General features: G+C 32.9%; 1 protein-coding gene across 50 annotated transcripts in view; it reads right to left on the reverse strand.

Annotated features, from left to right (window-relative positions):
- Positions 1-19011, reverse strand: part of LOC106882013 (epsin-2) — a 99217-nt gene that overhangs the window by 21399 nt on the left and 58807 nt on the right. For all 50 annotated transcript variants that reach the window (XM_014932562.3, XM_089339398.1, XM_014932560.3 and 47 more), the window contains 3 exons: positions 8598-8679; positions 3315-3514; positions 1720-2062 (listed from right to left, as the gene is read on the reverse strand). In XM_014932562.3, the coding sequence (XP_014788048.1) occupies positions 1720-2062; positions 3315-3514; positions 8598-8679 (625 nt within the window). The remainder of the gene's footprint in view (positions 1-1719; positions 2063-3314; positions 3515-8597; positions 8680-19011) is intronic.

Genomic DNA, 19011 nt, shown 5'->3' on the forward strand with positions numbered 1-19011 from the left:
AAGGCAGCAATTTTAGGGGTGGGGACTAGTCGATTACATCAACCCCTAAAGGATGAAAAGTAAAGTTGACCTCAGCAGAATTTGAACTTGGAATGTAGTGACAGGCAAAATACAGCTAAGCATTTCGTCCAGCATGCTAACAATTCTGCCAGCTTGCTGAAGCTAGAAGGCCTGATTTAGTAGTAGTAATCGATAAAGAGAATAGAAAGTGTCAGATAATTGACTTTACAATCCCAAATGACGAGAAAAGTCAATGTGAGAGGTATAGAGAAAAACTAGCAAAGTACCAGGACCCAGCCATTGAGTTACAGGGACTATGGAAAGTGTGGGTAAAATGTATCCTTGTAGTTGTAGGAACTATCCCTAAAGATTTGAATAGATGGATAGAGGAAATATTTATAAAACCCAGTTTAGAACAGCTCCAGAAAAAGTGTTATTAGGGACAGCTAAGATACTTAGGAGGGTTCTTGGCATCTAAGGTTACTTGTTGTAGCCTGATATTAGAAATGTTTCTTTTCCAACAGTCTCATTTGTTAAGTGTATATGAAATAATAATAAATCAGATGATTTGCTAGTACTACAAAATGAAACGGAAACACTTGAACTGTGATATTCAAAATTTAGATTTCACATTAAAACAAACATTTAACACTTTGCATACCATGGAAATTACCAGTGACTCACCATACTATATTCTTTAATAAACCATGGGAGTCACTAGCGATACCTCAGGCTATATTCTTAATCTAGTGTGAGAGTCACTAGTGACTCCCAACAGTGAGGTCTCTTTTATGGAACCTCACATTACTGTGCTTCAAACTACATTATTTGAACTTTACAAAATGTACAAAAACACAGATATCAGAAAGGTATGAGTCACTGTTATCTCCATCATTGCAATGTTGCTCACAATCAAATAATTTTTGTGAAAATGAAAGCATTAAAGCTTATATAATTAAATAAGAGTTTTAATCTATAGAGAAAATATCATAAATAAATGAAAACAAAATCCATAAATGGAGGTGTGATGGATATTTTAAGTCTTAAACGTGCATTACTGGCAACTCCCACAGTACAGAATGGATATAATATTTGCTCTGTACCATGTTAGCCACCAGTGATACTCTTGCTAAAAATCAATGTGGTGAACTAGAACATATGATTACAAAAAATAAAATGCATAATTTATAACAAGATTAGATGCCTGTGCAAAAGAACCCGCCTGCCTGGCATTCTCTTGGTTATCACAATGAGGGTCCCAGTTGATCCGATCAACAGAACAGCTTGCTCATTAAATTAATGTGTAAGTGGCTGAGCACTCCACAGACAGATGTCCCCTTAAGGTAGTTCTCAAGGAAATCCAGCATGACAACGAACGTGTCATTTTTGTCAGCTGAGTGGACTGGAACAACATAAAATAAAGTGTCTTGCTCAAGGATACAACACACCTCCAGGAATTGAACTCACGACCTTACGATTGTAAACCGAAGAACCTAACCACTAAGCCACGTGCCTTCCTGAAGAAAGTGTGGTGCAAAACGGATTTGGTAGGCAAAGTGTTAAATATCCAATTAAATCTAGAATGAGCATGGTTAACATTATTCTATCACAATGTTTAAAATTAAATAAAAGACTGCGAATAGTAATTGGAATTCTTGAGTGTATAAAAATATACATCGATAGGTGTATATATATGTATATATTTATTTCTGTACTTACTTGGAGTAGAAATGGATTGTGGTGTTGACCTTTCAGGACTACTAATTGGTACGCCCCAAGGATCGGTGGTTATTGGTGTCTGAGCACGTGCTTGCAAGTTAGATGAGGGATTCAGGGCCACAGGAGATTCCCATGCAGAGGCTGTCGTCGTGGTCGTTGTCTCTCTTCTACCTGCCCGGGGTGAAGACATACTACTACCAGCACCAGCACCACCCCAAGGATCTGACATAGAAGCTGTTTGTGGCAAGGGAACTCCCCAAGGGTCTGTTGTGGTCCCGTGGTTAGCATTCATTGTTCCCGTTTCAAAACTGTCAGCCAATCTATTCCCACTTTGAGTTCCAGGCTAAAATAGAAAAGTAAAATTTTAAAAAATGAAATGCAAATGTGTGTATGAGTCTTTCTAATATACATACAAACATGCATGCATATAGTTGTATGACCTGTTAGAAATAATAGTCAAATCCCTGCCTCAAACTCTACATTATCATCATCTATGAAAAATGAAAGACATCGGATAATATCATAGTGAACAACTGCTTTGATTAGACAAACTAAAATGAACCTCGTGGGGTCCATTAGTGTCTAGTTAGCAAATAAAGACATGACATGCTAGATTATAACAGTCCCTTTTCTTTATTTTTGTTTAACCCTTTAGCGTCCAGATTTCTCAGTCAAATGTAATGCTTATTTATTCACATTGCTATGAATTAGTCATGCCTTACCTTGTAGCTTTGAGCTTTCAATGACATGATTGTTTATTTTTAGAATAATATTGTAGGGTGAGTGTGAGAAGCTGGATTTGGCCAGTTTGAAGATAAAGCAGATAGATTATTTTGGCTGGATATAGCCAGTTTAAATGCTAAAGGGTTAAATACACCGCCTGTGTTTCAATTTCTAAAATAACGAAGACTTTAGTAAAATGACAGTGGTTAAGCCATTAGCATTTTAAAACGGCCACATCCGGCCAAAAAATGATGTTTTATCTTCAGTTCAACCATATCCAATCGATCACACACCTTCAGTGTTATTCTAAAAATATACAGTAAACATCATCAAAATTTTCAAGTTACAAGATAATGCACGATTAATTAAAAAACAATGAGTGAAAAGGCATTACATTTGACTGAATAATCTGAATAAGCTGGTGTTTTAAATATTAATTAACATGAATCTTTAATGAAAGGTTTTAACACCATGTGAAATCCCAGTGGCAGATAAATGAGCCACAAAATCCCAAAGATGCTGAAATGCATCTGTGGTGTAGATAGAGTTAATTTATCACCTTAAAACAGGAAGTTGGTATCACAGAACCAAGGTTATTCTCAGGCAAGTTGGTGTCAAATGTATTAACAATGAGAATTTAGTTTACTTAGGATATACATCATCAATGTTTAACCCTTTTGTTACCATATTTCTGTTGAGATGCTCTATGTTTCTTTCAATTAATTTTAAATATAACAAAGAATTTAGTAAAATAGCTTAGTTATCATTAAGCTAGTGTTAGGAACATAAATTGTGACCAAGGTTTGGAAGATTACAATATTGAGAAACAAAAATTCTTCTGAACCAATCAGTTCAGTTGTAAAACAACAAACCTCGTCACTGTTATCTTGTTTACTTTGTTCTATTGCCATAGCCAGTTTGATGTCATCGTTTTTCTGTTTTTTAAGTTCTTCTTCGTGTTCTTCTTTACTCATAGCTAATGCTAACTGAAGTTGCAGCTCCTCCTCTCCCAGAGACGACGGACGGGCAGATTCCAGATCTGAAGACAATCTCCGACGCTGAGTAGGAGAATCTGTTAACAGAGAATAACAAGAAATGGTGAATATAGATGAGAAGATGAATAAAAGTTCATACACAAATTTTGAGACTCGTACAAGCATTAACCAATAATAAATCGGCACAGGTGTGGCAATATGGTGAAGAAGTGTGTTTCCCGACTGTGTGGTCCTGAACTCAGTCCCACTGTGTGGCACCTTGAGCAAGTATCTTCTCCTTCAGCCTCAAGCTAACCAAACCTTAGTGAGTGAAACTGAAAGAAGCCTATTTTGTTGTGTGTACATGTGTATATATCAATATATAAATTGTACGTATGAGATGCATTCCAAAAGCTTTGGACTTCTTTTTAAGAGAAGCAGTCATGACTGCCTTAGGTTATTGTAATCTTAGTATATCATTACTATGCATCTAATAAGCTGACCTGCCAACTTTTGTTATTCTGGATTGAAGGAAATAACTATAACAGCACTTTGAACACTCACTATTAAACACTGCTTGTCACTACGGACTAGTTTGCAGAATGCAGTTAGCATATGAAGAGAATTTGGAAGGTCATGATGCATTAAAGCTTTGTTTAACACAAAAACGCTACTTATGAAATGCTGGATAAAAATGCTACTTATGAAATGCTTCAAATTGACACTGGTATTTCACTGGTACTTATTTTATCAACCCTGGAAGGAAGACAGTCAAATTCAAGCAGGATCTGTTTTCAGAATGTGAAAAGAGTTATATATCCCAAGATATTGCGTCTAATGTCCTATCAGTTCTGCCAACCACTTGCTTTCATACCCAGAATCATATTAGTTTGAGTATCAAACGATTATGCAGATACTATTGAGATGGGCAATAATTTCTACAAATATCTGGAATTTATAGAAAGCCTCTAATTTATGTTTGAGTGAAGGCAGGGTGCTGGCAGAAACGTTAGCACACCGGGCAAAATGCTTAGTGGTATTTTGCCTGTCTTCACGTTCTGAGTTCAAATTCCACTGAGGTCGACCTTGCCTTCCATCCTTTCAGGATTGATAAATTAAGTACCAGTTGCGTACTGGGGTAAATCTAATCAACTCCCCCTCGCAACCCCAAAAAAAGATTTGGGGCCTTGTGCCTAGAGCAGAAAAGAATTTATGTTTGAGTGAACCTAAGCTGACTAAAGCCTTGTGAGTGGATTTTGAAGATGGAAACTAGAAAAAAGTCTGTTGTGTGTGTGTGTTTTGTGTATGTGCTTGTCCCCCATTATTGCCTGACAACCACTATTAGTTTGTTTACATCCCTGTAACTTAATGGTTCAGCAAGAGAGACCGATAGAATAAGTGCCAGACTGAAAAAGGAAAAGATCTGGGGCAATTCATTCAACTAAAACCTTTCAAGGCACAGTGCCCCAGCATGGCCACAATCTAATGATTGCAACAAGTACAAAAAAAAAAAAGCCTTTAATTTATGTTTGAGTGACAAATAACAGAAAATACAAAAAATAAAAAAAGAGGTGTGAGTACAGATATACACACATACAGAACGCAAAATACATTTAAATTCACACACACAAAGAGGTAATTAAGAGGCAAAATGATAAGTGTTTTTAAGGAGTCTCAGTCACTAACCTCATCTGTACTTCATACCACCCGCACATTTAGATCATACTCATTACTTTAATGTGTCTTAGTCAACAAAACTGAATCATTAAACACTCTCTCACTTAACAGCTGTTTGTCTACGTAATAATATTTTTACATTAAAATATTTCGATTAAATAAAAAGAAAATAATCAAAAAAGCTCACAGTTTATATACAACCCAAAGATTTAAAAAGAGAAAAATTAAAGTATACCAAATGACAATGTTAGTATTGCCAAGATATAACTGTAGGCACAGCTGTAAGATGAAGTTTGGGATCTTTTTTTAAAACGGGGGCCACATTTTTCATTAACGAAACACTTTGAAACTTGGAACACTGGTAGAATGTGTCATATAAAACATCTTTTTCTCTTAGTCTTCTTAAAAAAAAAAGAAATCCATAAATTATTCCATGTTAAAGTTGTCGTATTTCTGTAATTTCAACCAATCACTGACGTCCATTCAGCCGATATACATTAAGTGCCGACTACATAAACAAACGATTCTGAAACAATTAACCCTAACCCTAACCCTAGGGTTAGAGTTAGGGTTAGGGTTAGGCTTAGGCTTAGGGTTAGGGTTAAAGCAAATTTAAAATGAAAAAAGCAAATAAAACGAAGAATCGTTTGTTTATGTAGTCGGCACTTAATGTATATCGGCTGAGTGGACGTCAGTGATTGGTTGAAATTATCGAAATAAGACAATCTTTTACATGAAATAAATTCGAATACAAAAATATTTTTCTGTTCTATAACACAAAATAGATAAGTATACGAAGTTTGAAAGTCTTTCGGTACCAAAAACACTACGTAAAACATTAATGAAAAATGTGGCCCCCGTTTTAAAAAAGATCCGAAGTTTGTTTCTACATTGTAAACCTATGCTGCGTGCCTATCTTTTCTGATGGTATTTTTGAGTCACGTTTCCCTGTAACTCGACATTTTTTTTCATGGAAAATTGGAAATGAAGGATGCTGTTGACAAGACTGGTACTCATTTACAACCATCACATGAAGCCAAAGCAAGGAGACTATAGCACACACATACAGGATGGTCAGGTATTAAATAGAGTTTGAACGATGTATTTTCAAGGTCTGCTTGTGACTGACTACATCGGCACCTAAAACCAGTTAGCAAAAGTGTGTTGCACACAACCATGTTATGTTCACTTACAAGTGGTAGCTTTGAGTTTTATTTTACGGTTTTTATTTGTATCTTCTTCTGCAGGGGAAAACAGTGTAACCCACTTGCCTTAAGGACAACACAAAATTACTGATATTGAAATAGTTATGAGACCTCTGTGTTGTATGCAGGGGTGAGTAGTACAACAGGTTGCCTGTCTCAGGTAATGTTCCACACAGTCCTTGGTTTAAACAAACATTAATTAAGGCCTTTCCAAAGGATGTCATTTGAATAAAAGCTTGTCATGATGGATAGGAAATAGAAAGTAATACAAAAGCCTCATTAAATGATGAGCTGTCAAATAGTTTTCATCCTCCTACATAGTAGGGATTTCCTACAAACAAGCCACTAATGGTAATACATTTGCCAATTAGTATCTTCAAATAATCCCAGTTTATGGAGCACTAATGAGGAAACCAAGTACCATACTTAACAAGAAGGATACTGAGTGTGCGTGTAAGATAGAGAGAGAGAGAGAGAGAATGAATAAGTGAAAATGATGGAGAATGAGAGAGAGAAAGGAGTGAACAAGTGAACAAAAATAGGAGAGAGAAAGAGAGATAGAGAACAAGTAGGCAATAGTAGGAGACAAAAATAGAGAGAGAGAGAGAGAGAGATGAAGTGAGAAACAGTTCAAAGAGAATTTTTGTCTGAAGCCTGCAAAATGGTTAGTCAACTTCCAGTTCAAATCCCAAGAATCTACAAAGAACTGAAATCTCTCATATTTTTCTCAGTCTATCAACAACTTGCTGTTTTGCTTTCAAGTGAAATCACACCACTTGGCCACTAATTCTATATTATACCAATTTTATAATTTAATTTTTTAAGTTTCTGTCAGCAACTTTTAAAGATCCTACAAATTTCTAACTGAACTTCAATTCAAGATGACCACACCCCTAAAACATCAGAGTTGAAAAGGCTGCTACTACTCCATTAACTTTCAACCAATTGACCACACATTTTGAAATTTTCATAATAACCATTCCACCAACAGTTAAATATCTGTGCCATGGTATTTCAAGAATTTTTACATTATGAAGGTGCATGGCTCAGTGGTTAGAGTATCAAGCTCACAATCATGAGGTAGTGAGTTCAATTCCCGAACTGGGCTGTGTGCTGTGTTCTTGAGCAAGACACTTTATTTCACGTTGCTCCAGTTCACTCAGTCTTTGCCTTTCCCTTGGATAACATTGGTGACGTGGAGAAGAGAGGCTGGTATGCATGGGTGACTGCTGGTCTTCCATAAACAATCTTGCCCGGACTTGTGCCTCAGAGGGTAACTTTCTAGGTGCAATCCTATGGTCGTTAATGACTGAAAGAGGTCTTTACCCGTTACATTATTTATGACTAAATTCAATCTAAAGGCTTCTCTTCTACGTGAATTCTTTAGTCAAAAATACTGCTATAAGTAAACATCATTGGTAATTTCAATATATCGTTATCACCAACACCAACACAGCTGCCATCATCACCAGCACCAACATTGTCTGGTCTTAAGTAAATATTTTCTAAGTTATGCCTAAACTTCTCTCTCCCTCCCTCTCTCTCTTTAGTTGCCATGCCCAGAATGTATGACATAGGTGATCATCTCCCACCACACCTCTTTCTTCCAACCATCTCATCAACCTTGACATTCATATCATCCTTCTCCTTCCTCTGCTTCTTTTCCCTTCAAGCTTTCCAGCCATCACTAAATCCTCCAGGTCCTCTTTCCTCATCACATGACCAAGAAATCTCAGTTGCTTGGCCCTTATCTCATGAAACAGTTTCCTATTTACTGCAAGGAAATTGTCTATCAATCAACAACTGTAATAACTGAAGAGAATAAATCTTTTACTTTTCTCAATCCACCACGCAACTACTAAGTTGAGATAAATGTTTAGTCTTGATAAACTAGTCCACCGCAGACAGTTTTCCCTATTTCTAGAAGAAATTGAATTAAACAATGAACTGACTAACATTTGTCAATATAATACCACTTGCAATGCAGCTAGAACTTGTCCTTGGAAAGTTAGATTCAATTACTGGTATAGACATGCTGCTACCAGAAAAAGGATATTGCTGCACAATGGGACTGAACTTGAAACCATGTAGTTGCAAAGTGAACTCCTTAACCACATAGCCACGCTTGTGCATAGCAGCATTGACATTTGTTATGGCTTTCAAGACTGGAGGAAATTATCCTCAGGTTAGAGACCTGGTATAAACGAGTTCAACAAAGTGAACTAACTAGAGACACCCAGTACCAGGTGATTCTGTGAAACCATGTATGAAATAATTCAAAGTATTGGTTTTTACTTACTGTCATTGTAACCAGTGGCACCAACATGTGTATCGGAAAAACCTTCATGAGGGAGATTAGGACTGCCAGTTTCATATTGAATCTGAAATTGAAAGCAATAATTTTATTTCAACCAAGAGATAGATGAAAAACAGGATTGCAAATAGTCTGAAATATGGAATTATTCTCGAGTAAAATTTAGAGAAACTCAAATGGTGAGATTATCAGAAACTGAAAAAAAAAAAAAAAAAGAGAACTTCTAAATCATCACTAGTCATCTCAACCCTGTTATGAAACAATATTGCATGATAATTTTTTTTTTTTTTTTTCAAAAAATTCCATCAGTTTAACTTTACCTTTAATTTAGGCGATGCAACAACTGTTTAAAAATTTAACCTTAGAAAATAATAGTGAAGCTGAAAATCAATACCGTTACAGAATGATAAAGTTGTAAGGGAACAGGAAGCAAACACTAAATAGGTTATTGTGAGATATTTACAAAGACAATGGTTAAGAATCTAGCCAGGGGCTATGTCTTACAGCTCTTATGTATGGAAGATTGCTCTATTTTGAAATCATCAAATTAAAATAAAAATGACAAAAAGTAAAAAGTGCACATTAAAACAATGATATATATATGTATACACAAACGTGTATATTTATGAAATCAATTTTTTCATACCAAATTTCTATTGATACGCACGCACATATATATATAAATAAAAGTGTATGTATATATAGACACAAGAGACGTGTGTGTGTGTGTGTGTGTGTGTGTGTGTGTGTGTGTGTGTGTGTGTGTGTGTGTGTGTGTGTGTGTGTGTCATCAATATAAATTTAGTATTAAGAAATAAAATTTCATTAAAAAAAAAAAACAGCTCTATAGTAAACCATATTACATAATGCTAACTTATATCGCTATTTTTCCATGCCAAACATTTATCAGTTTATTTTATGCTCATTCTTTAATGCAGTCGGCAACACCCATATTAGTTCTCACACAAAAATGCCAGTTTTCTCTGAAGAGGGTGGGAGTGGAGCAGAGAATGTTCAAAGATAGCATAATGCAGAAGTTCGGTCTGGGCTATTTTCAATGTATTCTACTATACACAAAGTGGGGATTGGATACAGTTACTCTAAAGTGGATTTCATGATAAACAGAAAGAGGGGAAAACTCTCAAATAGATTGATGTAGTCTCCTTTAATGCATGCTGCAAAGAATTGACTCATGAGTTTCAAGTATGATGGTTCGTAAGAGGTCAAAAGCTAAGAAAGATCCTATCACATGAATGTTTCCACCAGACCTACTCATAAAATACCAAAAGTTCAATGAAATGAAAGTATTTGCATTTGTTTAGATTTAACATGCTCTCGTCATCATGATCATTATAATCATAATCGTTTTAATGTTCACTTTCCCATGCTTGCATGGGTCAGATGGAATTCACTGAGACCGATTTTATACAGCTGGGATGCCTTTCCTGTTATCAACCCTCACCTGTTTGAAAGCAAAGAAATATTTCCCCATGACAGGATAGCTGGAAACAAATGATATTGCTTATATGATGGTGACACTGGTTTACAACAACCATGTGCAGTCAAGATGAAAAGGTACACACACACACACACACACACACACACACACACACACACACACGTTTTAATTGCATGCTTGTTTTAATTTTCATTTTATCAATTCCACTCACAAGGCTTTGTCCAGCCTGGGGCTGTACTAGAAGACATTTGCTCAAGGATCCACATAGAGGGTCTGAAAAAGAAACTGTACAGTTGGGAAGGAAACATTTTTTGGCAAGTCAGGAGTTAAGATATTTCCTTCCCAACCATTTGGTTCTAGGTTCAGTCCTGCTGGGTAACAGCTTCAGCAAGTGTCTTCTACAATAGCACCAAACTAACCAAAGCCTTGAGAGTGGATTTGGTAGATGGAAACTGAAAGAAGCCCATCATGCATGTGTCTTTGTATCTGACAACAACTGTTGGTTTGTTTACATCCCTGTAACTTAATGGCTCAGAAAATGAGACCAATAGAATAAGTACCGGGTTTAAAAAATAAGTACTGAGGTCACCTTTCAAGGGGTGCTCCAGTATGACCACAGTCTAATGACCAAAAGAAGTAAATGATAAAAGATAAGTACGAAGTGTAATGACTACTGATCCAACTCAATTGAAACTGTTTAATTGCTTAACACTGAGATCTGACTAATTTATTTGACAATATTAGGAATGTTCAGAGAAAAAAATTGTATTTAGAGCAGCTGGCATTTTGATCATTTCATTTCAATTTTTTGTATATATAGACATATATACAAACATTATATATATATATAGACATAGACATATATATAGACATATATACAAACTTTATATATACATAGACATATATACAAACTTTATATATACATAGACATATATACAAACTTTATATATATATATATATATATATATATATATATATATATATATAGACATATATACAAACTTTATATATATATATATATATATAGACATATATACAAACTTTATATATATATATATATATATAGACATATATACAAACTTTATATATATATATATAGACATATATACAAACTTTATATATATATATATATATATATATAGACATATATACAAACTTTATATATATATATATATATATATATATATATATATAGACATATATACAAACTTTATATATATATATATATATATATATATATATATATAGACATATATACAAACTTTATATATATATATATATATATATATATAGACATATATACAAACTTTATATATACATAGACATATATACAAACTTTATATATATATATATATATATACAAACTTTATATATATATACATATATATACAAACTTTATATATATATACATATATATACAAACTTTATATATATATACATATATATACAAACTTTATATATATATACATATATATACAAACTTTATATATATATACATATATATACAAACTTTATATATATATACATATATATACAAACTTTATATATATATACATATATATACAAACTTTATATATATATACATATATATACAAACTTTATATATATATACATATATATACAAACTTTATATATATATACATATATATACAAACTTTATATATATATACATATATATACAAACTTATATATATATATATATATATATATATATATATATATATATATATATATATATATATATATATATATATATATATATATATACAAACTTTATATATATATATATACAAACTTTATATATATATATATATATATACAAACTTTATATATATATATATATATATATATATATACAAACTTTATATATATATATATATATACAAACTTTATATATATATATATATATATATATATATACAAACTTTATATATATATATATATATATATATATATATATATATATACAAACTTTATATATATATATATATATATATATATATATACAAACTTTATATATATATATATATATATATATATATATATACAAACTTTATATATATATATATATATATATATATACAAACTTTATATATATATATATATATATATATATATATATACAAACTTTATATATATATATATATATATATATATATACAAACTTTTTATATATATATATATATATATATATATAAACTTTATATATATATATATATATAAACTTTATATATATATATATATATATATAAACTTTATATATATATATATAAACTTTATATATATATATATAAACTTTATATATATATATAAACTTTATATATATATATAAACTTTATATATATATATAAACTTTATATATATATATAAACTTTATATATATATATAAACTTTATATATATATATAAACTTTATATATATATATATAAACTTTATATATATATATATAAACTTTATATATATATATATATAAACTTTATATATATATATATAAACTTTATATATATATATAAACTTTATATATATATATAAACTTTATATATATATATAAACTTTATATATATAAACTTTATATATATAAACTTTATATATATAAACTTTATATATATAAACTTTATATATATATAAACTTTATATATATATAAACTTTATATATATATAAACTTTATATATATATATATATATATATATATATATATATATAGTCCAACCCATGCTAGCATGGGAAGCGGACGTTAAACGATACAAACATTATATATATATATATATATAGACATATATACAAACATTATATATATATATATATATATATATATATACACACACACATACAAAAACATGCACAGAATGATCTTACAGTTATATTAAACTGCTTCTGTATCTTCTTCCTTATAAACACATACACACGCATACATTCACAATGTTACACAATGTTGTGTTGTTGAGACTAAGATCAAGTATTCAAAACCTATTTGTGACATCAAACTGCAGCTCAGATACAAAATACATGAGACACTGATAGAGAGTGTGCCCCCAGCTGAAATACTCCTGTCACCCTTAAATCACAGCCAAGTCATCAGAATAGAGAAAACCCATCGATAAGGAAACACACCTGCTCAAACAAAATCTTGAGCACTTAAAAAAGAATTTGTAGAAGTATGTCAGCTATGTTGGCATGTCAGAATAGAAGTAGAAAGAGTAAACATTGTGTTAGAACGGACGCTCATTTCATGAATAACTTATTCATTATTAGCTCTGTCGTATCACTGAAGACATGGTGTTTGGCATCCTTATATCACATTGCAAGTAATAATGTCTTCTTTCAGCATCATAACCAAATATCTAGGTTTCCTATAAAATAATTCAGTTACTGGGGACAATGTGAAAGTATATAAAACTGAAGTATTTTATAGTAGAATCACATGACTTAGTGGTTAAGGCGTTGGGTTCATGATTGGAAGATTGTGGTTTCAATACTTGAACTGGGTGGTGCATTGTGTTCTTGAGCAAAATACTTCATTTCACATTGTTACAGTCCACTTAGCTGGCAAAAGTGAGTAATCCTGCTACAGTTCAGTGTCCCATCCAGCAGGAGGATATATACGTCACAGAAACCAGGAAACCAGCCTTAGGAGTCTATATGGATGAGGAGGGAACTTTATCCTTTAATGTATTCTCGCAGTCTTCTTCAAGTTTTTTGCAGGTTTTAGAAAATAATTATAAAAAATTAAGTCTATCAGTTGACTAAAACCAACTGTATGTGTTCTCTCTCTCGTATATATATATATATATATATATATATATATATATATAAAATACATATTAAGTACAGGACATCACCAACGAGCGAAAAACATATAAACACACAAGAGATAAGTACAGGACAAAATATCAACAAATACACAATAAGAACAGGACATCAACAACGAGTAAAAAATACATAAACACATAGCAAGAGACAATAGTCGTTGAAAGCTCGAAATAGGGATTAATAAACAGTTGACAACTGAGGAGGAGTTAGACTTCTTTTGGTATTTTGTCCTGTACTTGTTTCTTGTTATGTGTTTAAGTGTTGTGTTTTCCGCTCGTTGGTGATGTCCTGTACTTAGTGTGGATTTTTTATTTATTTATTTATAATCAAACACCACGCAGCCTTGTCCACAGTAAGTTCTTACATTTATATTTATGTATATATATTTATATACACACACAGACTATAAACAAACAGGTCAAATTTCCCATTTTAATTATTTTCTATTGTTTTACAAACTGAAACATTTATATTAGAAGCTCCTCATATTTCTTCTAAAACCAGTGTTATATGTGGTTGTTGTAAAACAAGTTGTTCTTGTTGTAATATATACATACACACACACACACACACACACAATAGTTTTAATCAGGAGGGTCACCAGGTTAGGCTACAAACACTGAATTATGCTTCTTTTCATCTCACTTTAAAAAAATAATAATAAAAAATTTAGATTGGTTGCTACTTAAAAGTTTTAATATTTCAGAAGTCAGATTCCCATGTACTTGGATAGTTTGACTGGAGCTGGAGGACTGCACCAGGCCCCGGTTGTCTGCTTTAGCATGGTTTCTACAGCTGGATTCCTTTCCCAGTGCCAACCCTTTTACAGATTATACTGGGTGCCCTTTACGTGATGCCAGTACAGGCACCTCTTGCATTCAGCAAAGAAATCGATAGACTTAGTACCACAGACTTAAAAAAAAAAAGTTGCTGGTGTTAATTTAACTAAACCCACCAAGGTAGTGCCTCAGCATGGCCACAGTCTAATAACTAAAGCAAGTAATTCTTTTTTCTGTGTTTCTTGAACTTTTAGCGTTCACATTATTCTGTTCGATGTAATGCTTATTTATTCAGAAGGATATTGTAGGGATGGTGTGAGAAGCCAGATCTGGCCATTTTGATTATAAAATGGGTAGAATATTTGACCTGGATATGGTTAGTTTAAATACTAAAGAGTTAAATTTACAAAAAGTTTATAAGCAAAAATTTTCGTTATGAGCTTTCTAACATTGTTATTTTTAAGAAACTAATCTGGCATATCCTGCCTGTTAGCTTTCCTTCAGCGCACAAGTATTCAAGTATCTAGAACCACCATTATTTGTACTCCAGATATACCTCACTTCACTGCATTGGAATCTATACACTGTACAATCCATTATGCAGCTGCTAGTTGTAGCTGGGTGACAACAGTGAGATTGCATGACAATTACTGCATATACTTTTTTTTTTATAATTTTGAGGAAGAAAAGTGGCCATCCCAAATATGGTTCATATTTGAACATTTCTAGGTCAATACATGCAAGAAATATGTGGGAGGGGATGGAATTCTAAAAGATAACAGTTAACAGAGGTGTGTTTGTGGGGGATTGGGAAATGTTTACTGCAAGATTTGAGGAGTGGTAAGAGATGAGCAAACTGAGTGGCCAGAGTAGAACAATATGCAGCAATGGGGCTGGTATAAAGGGGTAGCAATTATGTAGTAGCAATAAAAGAGGAACAATGTGCATGTGAGCCAGAAGTTGGAGCATACTGAGTGCTAACAGAATCTTTATTAATCATCCAAATGTTAAGAGAAGGTGAGAAAAATCTAGGAGATTTGCTTTCTAATGTCTGTCTTTTTTTTTTTTTGATGAATGTAGGTCTGGCAGGCATGATGATGATGATCAGGGTGAACTGTTATTCTTTAAGATTTACTTAGGTAAATCTACCACAAAATTTGAACTGAATATATAACAAGTGAATTAATTTGAAAGTTCAGCCAACTGCATTTGCTCAATAAGAACTGGACTGATCAGCCACAGTGGAACAAACTGCATTCAGCTACATCCTGTATGATGTTCTTGGTCATCTTTCAGAATGAGTAATGATCAATGCTTTGTCTTCTATCATTTGCTTGCTTCATGTCTTTACACTGCAGCCATGCTGGAGCACTGCCTTAAAGGGTTTTGTTGAACAAATCATTTATTTTTAAGCCTGGTACTTTTTCTCTCTACCAAATCCACTCACTAGGCTTTGGTCAGCTTGAGGCTATAGCTGAAGACACTTGCCAAAGATATTACAGAGTGGGACCGAACCCAAGACTACATGGTTGGGAAGTGAACTTCTTACCACACAGCTACACCTGCTTTAGTTTGTGTATGTGTGTGTGTGTATTTGTTGTTCAGTTCAGGTGGCAGAGACAGTGTTTTTAAACCTCCTCCTCACTATCCAATGATGTAGTATCAAATTATTTCAAGTTTTGTTAATCAGGTCAGTGGCTTACAGTAAATTCTCATTGTTTTAATGGACTGGAAAAGGTCCAACCAAACAAAAGCCAGTGACACCATCACGAAACCAATACGAAACATGTGCAAGAGTTAAAAACTAGAACAAATATTTATGTAAATAAATAATAAAACACATAGAAAGGACTAACTATCTTGTAATAAAAAGCTAACAATTGTAGTTATTTTGAAAAAGAAAAACAGAAAAACAAATCAAATATTTCAGTTAAAACAGCTTTCACAAGTGACAACAATTTGGCTGAATTTACAAATAAATATGAATTTTTTTTTTTTAAATTGAAGGTATGGTATTCCTAAAATAAATTGGATGGAACAAGTATGACGTTTTTATATTCATTTTCATCGGAGATAAATAAATGAAGCACTTCAATTAGTGTTAGAAGTGGTTGGTCAATAGACTAGTAACTATTTGTATGCAAGGCCAATCCAATATATAACAACAGTGTCTGAAATAACCCTCCTCCTCCTCCACTGCTGCCGCTGCCACCACCACCACCACCACCATCATTTTAACATCCAACTTTCTCTGCTTGCATGGGTTGGATGGAGGTTATTGAGGCAAATTCTCTACAACTGAATGCCCTTCCTGTATTCACTAATCAGTCATCTGTTTTCCTCCTCTTGTTGCCCTTCCTGTCTACCAACCCTCACAACTTTCCAAGCAAGGTACTATTTCTCTATGGATAGACATGCCTTTACAGAATACTGAAAATGGATGACAATGCTTGTATGACAGTGATACTTATTTACAAACTACCATGTTATGTCAAGACAGAGAGACACCAACATACATACTCACAAATTAACTAAACTTAGGAATGAGCAACCAGCTGTAGAAACAATACCAAAGATGGAGCTCAAAGTAGCCTTGCAGCACACTGGTTCACTGTCAAATAGGTGAATTCATGCCAGCATAGAAAGAAGATGCTAAATGATGATGATGATGATGACATACACAGAATGGGTTTCTTTCAGTTTCTGTCACTCACAAGGCTGTGGTCAGCCTGAGCACTAATGCAGAAAAAAAATTGTTAAAAGGTGCCACACAGTGGGACTGAACCTGAAACCATGTAAATAGGAAGCAGAGTTCTTAAAAAAAAACACTGCCATGCCTACAACCTCTATCTTGTATTATTGAAAACACACCTGGATATGATTGTCCAATATGTTCAGCATCCAACATTCATACAACTCAGTAGTAAGTGATATAAACATCCTAGAACCAGTGACCAACCATGGGATGGTGTCGTCAATACCAATAAAACTAAGGCTACTGACAGAGCAGATATTATTCTTAGAAGATAAGACAAACAAAATCTCCAACTTGTCGATATTACTGTACTCTCAGACTGAAGGAATTATGGAAGGGGAAGGAACATTACATAATATTTAAATACAAGGTTTTTGCAATTGGAAATAAGAATGGTTGGAATGAAAACCAAAATGTTACAAATGCAAAACATAGGTAAAACTTGAATTGCAAAAGAGGAGGGGTTTGTTTGGAAGACCTGCAAGGACTCCCAGCTCATATAATACAAGAATTAAGTATGTAGCTCAACTCAAACTTAATACAAATATGGTTCCATTGGAATTCTGGCACTTAATTTAAAGATGGTAAAGAAGGTGAAGAATGATTAAATTTTTTTTTTTTCATGTACGGGGCTTAATTTTTGCAGTTAAGGAAGTCGCACTATCAATTGGATTGACTCCAGGACATTTCTGATAGTACTGAGTTTATCAATTTGCAGAGGACATACATACAATAAAAAAAAAATCCAACTTTGGCTGGATTTGAACTAAGAACAAATAGGTACCAAACTGGCTGTTGTAAAGTACCTCCATTGCTGCTGTTCTGACAACATTAGTCACCATTAATAATAATGGCTTCTTTATTAAGCAGGAAGCCATTAACAGACAACAGTAAAAGAGACAAAGAAACTATGGAGAAGAGATATCAGTTCTTTACCAGTTTTACATTCTAACTTCACTTAGACACTTCTACAATTACCAAAGTCAGTTTTAGTTTATTTATTTAATTTTATGAAACAGACTTAATCTAAATAAATTATTTCAAAGTGTAAGTTGATAAGTACTGGAGCTTGAGAAACTAAACAATATGTTCTCTCATTTTTTAATGAAGTTTGACCAAGCAGTTCAGTGTGTAATTTATCAAAAATATTAGATCACCCCACCACATATCAAACTCCAAAAAGAAAAAAAGTGAGGTTACACAATTACAACAACATTCCTGTTATGTCAAAGCATGCTTCCCAATAAACTTTGGAAAAGTTTCATGTTAAACGCACCATAGCGAATTAAGAATCATCTACCATAGGCATAGGCATGGCTGTGTGGTAAAAAGCTTGCTTCCCAAACACATCGTTCTGGATTCAGTTCCACTGTGGCACCTTGGTCAACCAAAATCTTGTGAATGGATTTGGTAGACGGAAACTAAAAGAAGCCTGTCATGTATTTTGTGTGTCTTTGTGTCTGTTTTCCCCACTGCTTGACAACCGGTGTCGATGTATCTCCATACCTATAACTTAGCAGTTCAGCAAAAAAAACCAATAAAATAAATCCAAGACTTTAAAAAAAGGAAGTACTGGGGGTCAATTCACTCAATTA

This window comes from Octopus bimaculoides, chromosome 21 (assembly GCF_046866305.1).
Source record: "Octopus bimaculoides isolate indiv1 chromosome 21, ASM4686630v1, whole genome shotgun sequence".
Classification (NCBI taxonomy): Eukaryota; Metazoa; Mollusca; class Cephalopoda; order Octopoda; family Octopodidae; genus Octopus; species Octopus bimaculoides.